General features: G+C 47.3%; 1 protein-coding gene across 1 annotated transcript in view; it reads left to right on the plus strand.

Annotated features, from left to right (window-relative positions):
* The first annotated feature begins 14,510 nt into the window (after positions 1-14,510).
* The window catches only part of SGIP1 (SH3 domain GRB2 like endophilin interacting protein 1), a 41,500-nt gene continuing 40,023 nt past the window's right edge, over positions 14,511-15,987 (plus strand). Inside the window, exons 1-2 of the mRNA XM_019471909.1 lie at positions 14,511-14,565; positions 15,265-15,328. Of these exons, the coding sequence (XP_019327454.1) occupies positions 14,511-14,565; positions 15,265-15,328 (119 nt within the window). The remainder of the gene's footprint in view (positions 14,566-15,264; positions 15,329-15,987) is intronic.

The following is a 15,987-nucleotide window of genomic DNA, read 5'->3' on the forward strand; positions in this document are numbered from 1 at the left end:
AGAAGCTTTCCCAGAGTCGAAATTTCTCTGTAACTCTCTTCTCCAGGCTTTTTTGCACCTGTTTCTGGGGAGTTTGGTCATCCTGGGAACTTCCATGGATGACTGGTCACATCCAAAATGGCAAAAACTTTCTTGCATCATCTTTTAGCAGTGGTTGTCTCCAGGCCTTATGTTTTCATCGTGCTGAACAGGTAGTACCGGGACCAGAGGCATCTAAGGGCGCATAAAAAAGCCTTTTTCTTATTTAGGCAAGAAAATTGGCTTTAGTATATTTTAGGTGGTCTTGTTTCAGTAAATGGTGTATTTAAATGTGCTTAGTGTTGGCCGTGTGACTCGGCAAGGAAATGACCTGGTAGAAACATTTGGTTTTCCTTTGAGAAAGCCAATAGCAGGTTTGAAGCAATTAATGTAAATTCAGGCACGGATGGCAAAACCATCCCAGAAAATACACGAGGACCATAACACCACATTAGGACCTGTATTTTCCAATACGTTGTTTGAGCAGTAACCCATGACCGAGCTTGGGCTTGCAAAGCGGCTCAGGGCTTTGGCTTGCAAGAGCATCTCCAGCCATGTCCTGAGATGCAAGGGGGACTTTTTCAGACCTGCTGGAACTGCTGCCTAACCGACAGACCTGACATGGGTGGGGAAACTATTTTTTCATGAATGCAAGAGAAGATTGTTTGACCCTTCTGTTCTGCCCTGCGTGGCACGGGGTGATGCCATCCCTGAGCCAGCGGCTTGGCTCCCCTCATAGCCCAGGGTGGGCATAGGGCTGGGGACATTTCACCACTTCTCAAATTCAAAGATGTGCATAAAGCCTTTTTGGGGTGTGTTTTGAGGGCTGATCCTGCCCACAAGCGCTGCCTGCACGGGAAGACTGATGTTTTGAGCTACCGAGGATGAGGCATGTGAAAATGGGGGTTCTGGAGGTGAGGCGTTTGCAACAGAAATGGCAAGGAACTCCTTAGCTCTTGGTTTTGTGGGTTCAAAAGCAGGGGATGTGGTTAGTATGTCCAGCCCAGAGCTGCTCTGGGGAACGTGACATGCTCCCATGTTGCATCGTGGTGCTTCCAGCAACATCTCATGCACTCTGGGTTGGAGCTGGGCTGGCAAAACTGGACCTGAAGAGCATCCCTGTCAATTATGAATGAATTTGTTCAGCAGTTGCAAGATCAGGCAGCTGAACAGGTTGCAGTAGCAACCTCTAGTCTATGGGGGGGGGAAAAACCAAACCCTTTTTGCAGGCATCCAAACCCTTCCCACTGAGCTGGTGTGGGTTTTTTCAGCTCTAGTCCACTGGCAGCGTGTTTCTCCATGCTAAAGGAGGGAAGGGATAAATGGCTCTAGCTCAAAACCAACAACCACCAAGTAAAGGCCCCACCCAAACTCTGGGAATTTGGGAAATGCTTTGGATTGGGGCTGGTGGTGCCTGCCAGTTAAAACCCATGCAGTGCTGAAGTGGTGGCATCGAGGATTTAAACCAAAATATGAGTGAGGCAGCAAAACCTGCCATTTGCCTCGCACCTAAAATGATCGATGGGATGTAGTGGCTGAAGCAAAACCCAAACAGGGTTTTTTCTTGGGTAGAAAGGAGAGAAAATATGGCAAAACTTAACAACTGCATGTGATACAGGTCTGCAAAATGCTTCCTTGGAGTGAGCCCCAGTTTAAACTGTGCCCTTGGACATCTCAAACTGGTGCCCAAACGCAGCAATTGGGGTTTCTTTGCCAAGGCAGAAACTTTCTGCATGATTCATTGGCCTTATTCAAATTTTAAAAACACTTTAGAAAAAAATTACAGGTTAAATCGGGTGTCTGTTCTTCTTGAACCTCCATCACAGGGTCTTAAGAAGTTAAAGGTGGAAAAACATGGTTGTATGTGGAAATACCCTTCCCTAAATGCTGGTTTTGAGGCTGCAAAGCTGTAGGTGGTATAAAATGTAAATCATATAAATGATTTACCCAGCACTTGTGCTGGGGATCCTGACTTACTGCTGGGATCTGACAGGGGTCAATGTGGAGGGAAAAGTGGAAAGGAGGGGAAGGCAGAGCTCCTCCCCAAACCATCTACCTTAAACTATTTTCATGCCCAAAACTTGCTCTACTTAGAGACACTTTCACTAAAAATCCATCTGCCTTTGGAAAGTCGGTGGGGGTGCGATGCTGGCTGCCTCCCTGCCTGGGCTCCAAGCAAAGCTCATGTGTGGTAGTGTTCCCATTTTCTGTGCTGGCCCAATATAGCCTTTTTTGGTTTGTTTTTTAACTTTAAGACAGTGTATTTGAGTTTCTACAGGTTTAGTACGAAAAAGGCAAACACCTGACTGATATGCAGTTTGTTTGTTAGCGGAGTGGGTTGTTCATGTGCAATGCAGTAGTACAAAGTGTAGCCCTGTTTGCCTTGCCAGCTATTGAATAGCCTCGGCTATTTGTTTTTAGTAGAAGTTCAGTTGCAGGCTGATGTTTCTGGGAGCTTTTGAAGGTTTTTTTGCTTTATCTGTGGGAATGAAAGAGGAGTAAGGCTTGCAGTGGTTATAGCTACTGTTTTTTTTTTGCACTTACAGCCTCACAGAATGATTTATTTTAATTTTCAGTTTAGTTTTAGGTGTGTGTTAATTTCATAGATGGTCACCAGGCAGCTGCTGGTGCCAGCACAGCTGCCTGGGGTGCGCGTGCTTTCCTGGGAGCCAGAGGCATGGGATTTTGAGGCTGTCCTTTGGGAGCAGGCACGGAGCTCCTACCCTGTCCTACAAACCCCTATCTCTTCCCCTGAACACCAGTGGGCTTCACTGCAGAGGTGGGAAGGGGAAATTCCCTACCACATCCCTATTTATACTGGATTAGTGCTGATGATGGTAATATTATTTGAAAGCAGTGAGGTATCAGGACTGGAAAATCATACTTTGCAGCCCGTATTATCTGGGAGCCATTCCTTACCCATCCCAGCCTCAGAAAAGCACCCCTGACTTTGGCACATCTTTCTTTGCATTTAAATTATGACTTTTTTTTTGTGGGGGGGTTTTTTGGTTTTTTAGGGGAGTTATTGAGGGGGAAAAAATTTTTCTTAAAATTCTCCACCTACGTGTTGCAGGAAATTTAAAACATCAATTTGAGATTAATGTCATCATGCGTAGGATGTGTGGAAATAATCTTGCAGGGAGGTTTGGAATAGGTTGAGCTGAGGAGGACAGGAGCCGTGGTGATGCTGCGGGGAGATTTCACAGCCTGCCCTCATCACTGGGCTGCAGCTGCCGGTTTGGGTGCCTGGAGGATTTCATACAGCCCCACAAATATATTGGTCTTCTACAGTTGGGTCTGTACAAATCATTAAAGATGCACCTTGTTATTAGAGCCAATTAATAATAAATGAGTGTCATGCTTTTAAATGCATGTGTGTGTGTCAGTGGGCATTTGGTTGTTTTGTGCTTCCCTTAAAATACTGCCCAGCATCACGCCTATTGCCCGCTGGGTGCAGGTGAGACGGGCTGTATCCCGTGCCCCGCTCCTGTTACAGACAGCATCAGCTTCAAGAGCAAGCTCATGTCTAAAACATCAGCCTGGATGAGTTTTTTTTGATGGCTTAACCAGAAGCTTTTGTATCAGCTGAAAATGAAAATAAACTTGGGTATTATGAGGCAGTACAAAAAAATCGATTATCAAAATCTTCCCTAAAGATCTGAACTCCCTCCTGGGGACCAGGCTTGGGGCAGTCAGTGGATGGATGCAGACCCAGCCCTGCGTGCTGCTTGAGGGGCTATTTTTTTGATTTGCTATTGCTGGGAGCATCATGATTAAAAATAATCTTCCCCAAGTATTTTGCTGTCAGCGAATAAATTAATAAATGCAGTGCTGCTAAAACAGTCCTGTAGCCACCTCGTTAGTGGTGGGGTTTGCTTGGAGCTGATGGCATTGGCAAATATGCCTGATGATGAGCTCATCTGGGGCACTTTTGGGTCCCTCTTAAGGTGCCCTTCCAAATGTCAAAGGAGGACTTAATTTTTAATATGGTTTATTGGAGTTTTGCAGGGGTTTGGCCTGGTTTTGGCGTTAGTGCAAAAGATGCAAAAGAAGCCTGTGTAAGTTATTATTAATAAGGTCATTTATGCTTCATGTTTACCTGGCTCCTTTCACCTGGGGACCTCAAGCTCCTTCACACCGCACGGTTCCTCTGCAGGGAGACAGATGGGTGGAAGAAGCTCCGTCAGTTTTGTCAAACGCTGCCTGGAAATGAAGCCTTTCTTCGGGTCAGGTCTTCTGCTCTTATTTTTAGTTACACTATTGCCACGGTTAATCACTGCTTTGAAATCAAGGTATTCATTTGACAGCAGACTGTGGGAGGAACAGGACGGTTAGAGGAACTGGAAAGAAGTGTCTCGTCACGCTTTATTTTGGGTGTAAATCTTCATCATACGCAAATGTGAATTTTGCAAATTTTTTTTGGATGACCAATTGAAAGTGAGTGATGCTTTTCCCTGGCAGCTTTCCTGGAGTTGTACCTTGTCCCCAGGGAAGTGGCTTCTGTGTCATGCAGGTGACAAACCCACCCTGCCAGCCTGGGTGTCCTTTTCTCCACCTGGGAAATCAGGAGTGGGAGTTTGTGGAGGGTCACACAGATGTCAGCTGCAGCGGGGTGGCCTTGATCAATAAGTCATGGGGTGGATGGAAGGCTGTTTCTTAGTGTCATGCCTAGGCAAGGATTTTGGTGGGTTTTAATAAGACCTTACATTCTGCATAAACAGTACGACTGCAAAATTGGTGTGTTTTTCACAGAAAATTGTCAAAGTAATTGCTGGGAGTCTGCAGTGTGCATGGAGGCAATGGATTTTAAGGAGATACCTTTTAAAACAGGGCTGTGAGATGGGACCTGCTGTTGGCCGTGGCTCCGGCCAAGGAGCAGATGTAAGGGCAAAGCCTTGCAAAGAAAAGGAGAGGTTTGCAGTGTGATTTTTTTTTTTTTCTTTTTTTTGGGAGGGAGGGTGAGGAGATACCAGCATGGGGGATATAATGGGCGTGGGTGTCCCCTGGATGCGCTGCCTGCAGGAAACTGCCCCACCTACAAGCCCAATGCCCTCCTGCAGCCGCTTGGTGCTAGGGGAGGCATGTGGAAGCACCGTCGTCTCCCATTCCCAATAAACCAAAACCCCCTAAAAATAGAAATCTGAGTGGCATTTGGGAGGGAGAGCCTGTCCTGGACAACTTCTTAAATAGCACAGCAACCTTTAGAAATGCATCTGTGTTTTTGTGTGTGTGCCAGCTGTGAATGAAAGCCACAACTGTATCCAGATTTAATTTACTGACAAAATTGGTGGAGACGTATGTGTCCCACGTCCCTCGGTTGCCGCACGCCTGGGGTCTCTGAAAGTTGATATTAAAAATCTAATCTCTGGGGAAAGCAGGCGGTGAGCAATTCCTGCAGCTGCTTTACTGAGGTTGGTGAATAACCTATGAGCAACAGTTTGCATCCTTCTGATGTTAAATAGTCCTTAAATGCTCAGTTCCATTGCAGAAGAAAAATGAATTGATGTCCTGTGTGTTGTGATGCATCTTGCTGATGCGGCCCTTTATTTTAAGGACAGCCTGTAGCTGCTGGCCTGCTCCCCAAGCTTTGCTTCGGGGCTGGGGCTTGCTCTGAGCTGGGCAGCCCCACTGCCTGGAAGGAGGGCTGGGCACGGGTCCGCTGAGCATCTGTGCAATGAGATGGAAATGTTTGGGCTGCTTGCTGCACCCAGCTGCAGCGATGCTGATTTCTGCGCTGGATCTTGCCATGGGGAGAGCCCAGACCTATGTTTATATGGAATATAAATACATTTCCATGGCTCAGGGTGTATTCCCATGTGCTGGGGCTGCAGTTAAAGGCTGGGGTCTTACCCCGGGCTGCAGGCACAGGTTATCTGAACTGAATCGTGCCTGCAAAGCAAAGGGGCCAGTGTAATGCCCAGACACAGGTTTAATCTTGGGTATATTTAAATAAGCTGGTGCGCACTCCCTCGTTGTAATGAGTGCATGCCAAGCAGGGGTTTCAGCTCAAGGGCTGTGCCATTTCCCAGCCCTTTGAACTCCTGACTCCAACTGCTGTGATGAGTGTTTGGGCGGTTTGCAAAGGGGAAAAAGGTGCGGACCAAAGGGAAGGGGGAAGACATGAAGGTCCTGGGAGCCCAAACCCCTCTGGATATGCGGGGATGGATGCTTGCTGCTCCAGGGCAGGAGCAGAGCCTGGCACGGGGGCTGCTGCTCCGTGGCAGGCAGGACGTGTGTCAGCAGCCACAAACCCAGAGGTGGCCACTTGGCCACAAGGCTTTCTCTAAGTTCTTCTTCACATTCCAGCTACTAGATAGGATATGTATTTTTAGAAAGGTGTTGAATGTTAATTCAAAAACTCCTTAGGCAGAGTTCACTGCAACCTGATCGGAGACTTAATTACCCTCAAGGTTGAAAACGTGACTGTATTTCTGAATCGGTTACAGGATCTTGTATTACCTCTGTCCAGAGCGTGGGTCCCTTCATCATGACATTTCCATTCCTGGGGCAGGTGCTTGGACCCCAATGCAGGTGCTCCTGACACAGTTTTGGTGCTGTGCTGAATAGACAAAGCTCTGGCAGGTGCCCATCTCCTCCTTCTCCAGCCTTTCAGCTGCCCTGATTGCTCTCCCATCAGCTGTGTGCCAGCTCTGGGGTTGCTCCAGAAGCGTTGGGTGCAGTAGCTGAGCGGGACTGAGCCCAGGTGTGATGCCACCTCTCTGCTCCTCCTTGGCATGTTCCCGCTTGATGGGGGGGACGGGGGGGCTTGTTTTCTGTAGAAAGCGTTTGATCTCCTTGATGATAACCAAAAGCACCGTCACTGGACCCCTCAGTGAAAGATGGTGTGTACCACATCTCAAAACTGTATTATTTACAAGGCACAACAGCCTGGGACCTTGAGCCAGGAGCAACCACTCCTACTGTAGGAGAAAATGATCCCAGAGCGTAACTTACAATGTTTTATTTTATTCAGACTTATTTGTGATCTTGTTTTAGGCTCTCAAACACTGTTAGTCCTTCAATGTCTTCCAACTGAAATTTCTGATAAGGACCAAACTTATCAGCATTTATTTTTATTTGAAAAAAACGCACAACTGTTGTTGCTTACTTTTGTTTTCAGGTATCTCCTTTCCTGAAAGCCATAGGAAGCCAACAGTGTTCTGCTCCAGCAGAGAGTGACAGAGGTGGCAGTGAGACCACCATCCCTTTTTCCTCATTTTTTCACTTTCTAACAGGGAGAAACTGTTGTAAGCATGTGGAAGATTGTAATACGTCTCTGTGGGACTTTGCTAACCAGAATTTTTTTCAATAACTTGGAAGTGTAACAGGGTAGAGTAAATTCACATAGTTAGATAGTAAGGACCTTTAATGCCTGGCTAGCTCATTATCAAAGATGGCTTTGTTAGCCCCCCACGGCAAAGCTAAATGTAGTGGTTTAGTGACAGTTTGCACTGGAAACTATTGGTTTACTGGGATGAAATATTAAGTACAGCGAGATCATGCAGCCAGCATGCATACAGCACTGCGCATCTTCAGAAGGGGCATCAACTGTTTGTTATAAAGATTACTTTTTATGTATTTTGAGGTAGCAAAGCAAGTAAGCTCCAGCGGGTGACTCCCCCAGCCTTTTTTAAGGGGTTTTCCAGCAAATTTTCAGAAAAATAAATTTCCTGACTGGTTAAAATGTAGACTTTGCTTGTGTGGGGAGAGTACTAAGTCTAGTCCTTAGCCTGGGGACCAGCTGGTTTCTGGACCCCCACCAGCCAAATATCAATCAAAATTATCGTCATCAAAAATCTTCAGTTCTAAGTAAACCTTCTGATTTGAAACCAAGGCTTGTTCACAGGTCAAATGTGCATCACACTGGGGATTTGTGTTCTTGCTGGGAAGCACAGCTGTCCCTTGGCCCCATCTCCAAGGGTCCGGTGGTGGTCTCTTCCCCGAGTGGAGGGTGGTGGTTTCCATTGGTGGGACACTACTGTACCTGGTGCTGTTAAAGCCCAGGGTCTGTTCCTGCTCCCTGAGCCGCTGCCATGGCACCTTCTTCCTTCACTGGGGCTTGGTCCAAGTGTGAATGTGTGGCGGTTGTAGTTGATTTGAAGCAAAACACTCTGATCTGGCCTCAGGACAGATTCCTCTTTGGAAAGAAGTTCTGGGTTATTTCTTTTTTTTTTTTTTTTTGATACAAGAGGAGCTGAGATGTAAGAAATGCTTGGTTGTTTTTTTGTTTTTTTTTTTTTAAGTTGGTAGGAGTATCTTTGTTGTGTGCTCTTCCTGGGAGCTATGGTCCTGGAGGATGTCCCTGTGCTGTGAAGGATGGTACATCTTGGCTGGTGGAGCAAAGTGCTTGAGCAGGACAGCCCCAGCAGACCCATAGGAGAGGCTGGGGGAGAGCAGTGAACCACAGTGCTTGCTGGGGACAGGGAGCTGGAGAGTGTGTTGTCAGAAAGTGTAAAATAGTGTAATTTAGCCCTGCTATAGGAAAAGGAAACCTTGAGAATTGAGGGGAAAAATGAACAACCAGTCAACTTGAAATAGAGAGGAGTTTTAAAATATCCTTTATCCTCAAGGGGATAAGAAGGGTAATTTATTGACTGAGAAGACAGACATTTGGTAAAAAGACCCAGCATGCATTATTTATGTCACTTTGCACAGAGGATGGGAGGCTAATGCCAGAAATAAATACCCTCAACAAGGGGGAAAATAGAGGGAGACCACAGCAGAGCAAATGCAAAGCTATTCGCAGTACCGGGAGCCTGGTGAAGCCCGCAGCCTTGCCTGGGCTGGAGACTGGTGTAAGCCCTTCCCAAGGACAAAATTATATGAGCTTAAATAGGTTAAAAAGTGACTCTTTACTAAAACTTGCTCTACAGAGATAGCTGACATGCAGCATTTTAAATTAGGAAAGAAGGCAGGTAACAGCATAGGCAACGGTATGTTATTAATTGCCTGTGATGACCTTTAATGGTGATGGGTTTGTGGCTGGAGCCTGCTGCCTGCCGTGACACCACAGCAGGCAGGGTGGAGCAGCAGAAGACCTTGTCTCATGAAGGACTTGTGTTGTAACCCCTGGCCATGGTCTGCAGGGCCAGGTTGCTGCGGAAGGAGCCCCCTCAGGCTGCCGACACGAATGGTGCCATCGCTGCCTGACTGCTGCTTCTGATGGTCCATCCTCTCCTACAGAGTAATGTCGGCAATTAGACTTGTAAATGAAGGCGGTTGAAATATTAATGACTGTATCGAGGCAGTATGTGGAGGGCTGAGTTCCTCGCCGCATTATTAAGCCTGCTGAAAGGCTAGTAATGAGCTTTAATGCAAAGGTTGGTTTAGGTAAAGCATTTTAAATGTTATGAAGATGTATACTAATTTAATTACATATAAGGTGGGCAAAACCAAAAATAACATGGACTGAAAGAGCACAGTTACTAAGACTTGACTTTTCTGCTGCCGTGGCAGTTGAGAATCCCTGTTTTTTGCAATGGATGAAACATGCCCATTTTCATGTAAAATGTCATCAGTGCAGCAGCTGGGCCCGAGGTAGGTGCAGGCTGCTGCTGTGTCATAGCAGGGGAAACTTCTTCTGAGCTGACCTGCAAAGAGTGTTTGGGATGCTGCTGTTCGGATTATTTAGCTGGGGCTTGATGTGGTTACACACTTGCTTCTCAAACTTTAATTTACCGTTTGAATTTTTCCTCTGGATATGACTCAGATGATTTCAGTAGTTTTGTCTTGCCTTCGGTTTTGTTTTGCTGAGCAAAGGGAGGATTATTATTATTTCTTTAGTAAAGCAAGCCAACACCAAATACAAAGTCTTTGGCTATGAAACAGCAGCAGGTGTCCACGTCTTCGGACCCAGTAAAGGAATTCAGTAAGAGCGTGCCCAGGTTTGCGGGGAAAGGGGATTGCTCAAATCAAGCTCCAAGCTGCATGCAAAAAAAATCCACACAACCAAAACAAAGAAAAAATAAACTTAATAGTGATTATTTCTTATTCCCCCCTATTTCTCCCCTTTCTTCCTTCTCCCCCCCCTCCCCACAGGTACTTTGGTCTTGAGTCTCTGGCATGGCAATAGATAACATTTATCTTCATGCAGACTAAGTTGAACTAATTTCAATCTTTTTTTTTTTTTTCTTTAGTCATCACAAAAGAGCATTTAAGGCCCAGGTAGTCTCACTGATGTCTTCTCCATTTCAAAAGGTGTGTTGTTTTTATGAGGCCCATCCTCCTAAGCGAGTAGCTCTTCCTCCAGGAACCCCCCTCGATATTCAGGGGTCCAGAAGCAGCAGCTGCTCCCTCCGCCTGGGGACGGAGGATGAGGGACTGGGTTTGGGAGAACAGGGTTATTTTTCTTGTAGAGGTGTTAAGTCTTCTTCAGTATAGAAAATAAGATGTTGGTTGTTTTTTAAAAATAAAGTTCAGAAAGCTTCATAGTGTTAAATACTAATTCGTATTTCTCAGATGCCAATTCTTAGGTATACCAGGAAAAAAAAGGATAATAGTAAATAAAAGGTGAATAATGCCCCCCGATTCAGAGAGCCATTTGTGTTTGAAATGAGATCCCTGGCACACAACACTTAGTTCAGCCTTGGCTTGTGGCTACTCTGAGTCTTTGAGTAACAGCATTCAAAGCCATTTGGCTTGAGGACTAACTGCAGCATGTGAAGTTGTACCTTGGAGGGGCCGGTGGCTTTCCCCATGTTTGTCCTCTGTGGGCAAGGTGGGGTTTGTGGTCATTGATACGGTTCTAGGCATTCTCACTGCCATAGAGGTAATAGCACACGTATGACTCTGGGCTGTCGTGCATGAGGCTCACTGAGGAAAACCTGCTGAAGGAGACAGCAGAGATGTCAAATACACCTGTCCGCAAACATTTTAGTCTGATCTCCCCTCCAGAAGAAGGATGTCATGCTGGTCCTTGAGCAGGATGCACGGGTGCGGTATTTGGTGCTGCCGTTGCTGGTGTTTTCTCCAGCTCATGCTTGTGATGGCTCGGTGTGGTGGGGGGTCGTACTGGCGTTACTGTGCCCTTTCACAGAGCCTGAACTAAACTGCTGGTGAGATGCATGGCCTTTCCCGCTTGGAGACAGGGGGCAGCCCACCTCTGCTTTAGCCACGTAATAACTGTGCAGAATGAAACCAGCTGTTAATCTTTAAAACAGCGGCGAGGAGTGCAGTAGATGTTGGCGGGAAGGCAGAGTTCATGCCTGCCCCCCTTCTCCGGTGCTATGAAACCGGCAGTAAAGCTCGAGCTTTGTCCTGACCTTTGTCCAACTCAAAGCGCAGTTTTAAACTGAGATTGAGGGAGATGTGCTGCCTGCCCCACAGTGCTGGGCAGCCTGCAGAGGTGGGTCTTTCCTTGTATTTTGGATGTGACAAAAGGGAGAAGGCTTCGGGAACGTAGGTAGGGACTTCTGTAATTCATGTTACATACTTGAGTGCATTAATGTTCCTCCTGTGAGTAAAGTAGGAAGTCCCTGGGGTGAATGGATGGGGAGAGGGCTAGGATGGCTATTGTTGCAGGGATTTAAATCCTTCTCCTCTGGTGCTGCCATTAGCTGGGTACCGCATCATACCCATCTTTATCACTCTGGCACTTACAGTGGCCTGGGACCTCATGCCCAGTTTTCCAACACCTCTGGTAGCCCTGTAGCTGATGGGATTTTGGTGGCTGAAGGCTGTGGCACTGCTGGGCAGAGTTAGTATGGGTCAAAAGAGACGTGCTCCCAGCGTGCCCCGTATGACCTGTGCAGTGAGGTGGCGTGCCTCAGGGCTTTAGGAAATCCTTGCCTCTGGAGACCTGCAAGGGGATGGATGGGTCTGGAGGGGCGATGAACAGCTGGGTGTCTTGCCCGGGTGTCCCTGGAGGTGCTGGGCACAGGATGGGGACAGCTGAAGGAGTGGGCTGTGTCTTTGGGTGACACATACAGCCCTTCGTGCTGGTGTCACCCAGCACTGGCATCACGGGGCAATGCAGCTCTCTGGGTCTTCCCACTGGAGAGTGGTTTGGATCCAGTACCTGGCACTCCTTGATGGGGAGAGGTGGGATTTGATCTCCATGCTAGGTGCTACTTTAGAGAGCATCACCTGAGCGGTGATTTCGGCTCCTCCCTGCTCTGAGCCATCCCTTGGTGCCCCATACGGATATGCTCTATTTCCTTCTTTCATGCCCGTCTTTCTGCCACCTCACTGCCTCTTCTCTGCTTTCTCTCCCACTTACCATCACCTTTTCTCTTCCAGTAGTAATTCTGTCTTGTCCTGTGAGGTTTCCCTGAACCTGTATTGTTCCCTCCATGAACAAGGTCTTATTATTTTTACTTTCTATAAGGATGACTCTTGCCCAGACTGAAATGAGACTTGAGGACCAAAGCGTGCAATGCCCTTCTGTGCACAACCCCCAGCTCTGCCATCAGACAGGGTATTTTTTTTAACAGGGATGCACAAGCTCTTCTGAGCTGCAGCCACCCAAAAGCAGGGCTGTCCTGGAAAATCACTGCGTTGTCTCCCACCAAACCACAGACCTCCCTGGTGTCATCATCAGGGCACAGGCAGCCAGTGCCTGGCCCTGGTGTGGGTAGTGGGCTTTGGAAGGGGACCCGCTCCCACTGGCTCTCAACAACCATCTCCAAAGGAGGCTTTCATTTTTGTTCTGCCTTTCCTAAATATCCTTTTTTCCCCTCAATCATTACCATTTTAAGCAGATGGTGGGCCTATTATATAACTGAGCAGAAGGCTTCACTACAAAATTTAGCCAAATCAGGTGCTTCTTCAGATAAGACTAAACAACAACTCATTTCTGGGGTTTTTGGCCCTCCCTGTTCTACTTTGAGTTTGGAGGATGAAGTTATTCTGGGGGGTGAGATCAATGGAAACCTTCCTCAGTTATTAATAACTCGCTTGAGTCTTGAAGAAATTGTAGGGAAGCAAGATGTAGTAAAAACAAGCTGTCTGCCCAACGTTGCAGGATGAGCCTGCAGGATTCAGCATCGCTCCCAGCTGCTTGTGCTGCCCTTAGCAGCTTGGGGGTATATGGATCCCATAGGCTGGGGGTGTATGGGATCCCATAAGTGATTCCTTCATCCCTGACCATGTAATGCTTGCTTTGGGCAGACAAGGGAAGTACACCAGGTGTGATTTTTCAGGAGCAGTCCCTTTGCTTCCCATTTCACAGGGGGAAATGTCCAACCTAAAAGCTCCATGAGCAATGCTAAGGAGACCTGCTGGAGCCTCTCCTGGTCCTACCCTGGCTGGCTTGGTCCTAGTGTTGGCCTGAAAAACCACCTGGCCGTAGGGTGTCAAAAGCCTGAAGCATCCCACATGTATTTTGATAATATAATATAAAGCCATCAATTTTTTTTCTTACATGCTGCAGAAATCTAGCATTTGTGTGCTTGTTGCATGCTTCAATCAATGCCCAGAAGAGTAGGATGTTCCTGGGAAAATGGAAAATAATTTCAATTCAAGGGCATATTCAAAGCAGGAGGCAGACCAAAGAAACCCAGTCTCCCTGAAAAGCATCAATCGAATGAACTGTGCTGGGGCACACAGCTTCTGGAACGAGTGCTCTCGTGTTCCTGGGGTGTCCAGAGCCAATTTCAGGGGAGCTACAGGAGATTTGGCTCCTTCAGTACATCACTCAAGGTAGAAGCTTGAGGTTTTTTCATTGAATCCCAGATAGTATTTTTTTAAGAAAGCAGGTTTTAGCACAAGTATAGCTGTGTGCTTCTGGTATGGTGCACGTTGTGTGAGTTGTCCTCCAGTCATGGCAACCCTGGTTTGTGCTGCTGAGCCTTGTCTGCACCTTCGAAAGTTATTGCACACCACATCAGGGAGAAGAAGGCTTGCAGCAGCGGGGCTGTGTAGGCATGCATGCGGCTAACGGGACTCCTAATGGCAGTGTGTTCATCTTTCCTGTAAATTCACACCATAGCTGTCTCCTTGCCGCACAGCTGGGCTCAGTGCAGGTGCCCATGGCTTCTTGGCTGAGCTCCCTGCAGGGCTGGCTCAGCACCCAGCGAGGAGGCAGCAGGGCAGCGCGGGTGCTGCCAGACCTGCCTTTCCTCCCCTCTATCCCCGCTGGCAGGCCCTGGGCTGTGGTTAGTGATGGTCCCTATTTGCTGGGCGATGGCTTGACTCTGCTTTCCATGAGGTTTTGGGGAAGGAGACACTGCTGAGCAAGGGCCTGCTGTGGTTCCTGAACACTCGATATGGCAGTTTGCTGCAGGCCAGCTTGTTGCATCAGCGTGAGCTGTTGCATTTGCTGCTCCAGACCATTGCTGCATCCTTGCAGCTGTGTCTGACCCATGGTGCTCCACGTTTGGATAACTTCCAGACCAAAGCAAAACTAGGAGCTCCAAAAGGAAGAAGCCAGAAATAGCTGTTCTAGACTCAAGGGCCATGGTTTATATTGACTGCTTCGGCCACCAGGATCTCTAAATTACACCCTGACCTAAATTAATAGCTATTGTGCTGCGGGCAGTGATTGCACGACAAGCATGTCCTGCAGTGTCCAGTGCGAGAGCAGCTTCCAGCCACAGCTGGGTCTCCGTGGTTGGGCTGGGAGGCCACCGCCAGCAGAAAATCATCTGCATGAAAACCAGCCAGCCAAGTGAAACGTGCTAGCTTAAAATGTTCCAAATACCTTCCTTGGCGTGCTTGCTGCAAGCGGTTATTAAAAATCCCTCTCCTGGATAGCTCTTAGGCTGGAAAAGAGGGAGAAACTCGCAGAAACCTGCTCTCCTCCATCTGTTTTTAAAAGTGGTGTGGCAGTGGCCACTGCCCCGATGGGCTCTGTGGCTCCCAGGGCTTCCCAGCCGGCTCCAGCATCGTTGGTACCAGGCATGGTTTTAAGCACTGTGCGATCAAGAATCAGTACAGAAAATAACCAACCTCATGGTTTAAACTTTTTTTTTTACACCGAAGAGGGGTTTTCCTACTGTGCATTAGTACCCACATGTGGCACGGCAAAGGAGTGTATAATTAAGACAGTAAGCTTAGAAATATTAACTGTGAAATATGTAGTCACACATGCTGAGATCAAGTTAATAAGTGTTAAATGAAGAAATAAAAGGCATAAGCAAATGTACACGCTACCTGCGAAGTCCTGCTGACAGTTTCTTGGGTTTGGGTCTTTCTTTTTTAACCTTATTTATGAATTACAGCTGACAAGGGAGTAAGGAACATTTTGGAGGATTTGTTTGAAGCATAATATCAATATTGCATTCTTATTTATATTCCTTCTATCCACAGGATTGAAAAAACGTACAAGGAAGGCCTTTGGTATACGCAAGAAAGAAAAGGATACTGATTCCACGTAAGTCAATGAGATATAAACCACATTAATATATAATGATGCTGGGGAGAAGTTGATGCCAGTGTGCCAGGACGGGAAGGAAGTCAGTGCATCACAGGCATTTGTCATCCTTGGATCAAGCCTTGTAATAGCAAATACATCTAAGCTGTTTCCCTTGTATATCCAGCGGCCAACAAATAAGGTATTTTCTCGGTGGTGCTGCAGAGATAAAGCCGGTTCTCCACGTGTTTGCAATTTACAGTGACAGTTAGCGGTGATCAGAAGAAAATTACTCCTCTGAGAGTTTCAGCAGATTAATCTCTGCCCAAACTACTGATTTGCCCGTCTGCTTAGATATTTTTAGATGCAAATTCAATTTAAACAGATGCCCATGCAGGCGGTGAGGCCGTTGTTGGAGCGAAGGGCTGTAGGGCTGTGTGGTTGGGGCAGGCTCAGGATGGCGAGTGTGCATGGGGCTCATGGAGCACACACTCCTTCAGCTTTGCTGTGAGAGATGCTTTTGCTTCCTGGGAAAACATCTGGTGGGGGTTTCTCCCCACATCTGGCAGGGGATGCTGTGCACAGGTGCAAAACCACTGGCAGGGTGCTCAGCCCAGCCCAGGGAGGACTCTCCACTGCCACTGATGCGTCTTTGGGGGGGGGGGAGGGGAATGCTCAAA

Source organism: Aptenodytes forsteri, unplaced genomic scaffold, assembly GCF_000699145.1.
Source record: "Aptenodytes forsteri isolate BGI_AS27 unplaced genomic scaffold, ASM69914v1 Scaffold290, whole genome shotgun sequence".
Classification (NCBI taxonomy): Eukaryota; Metazoa; Chordata; class Aves; order Sphenisciformes; family Spheniscidae; genus Aptenodytes; species Aptenodytes forsteri.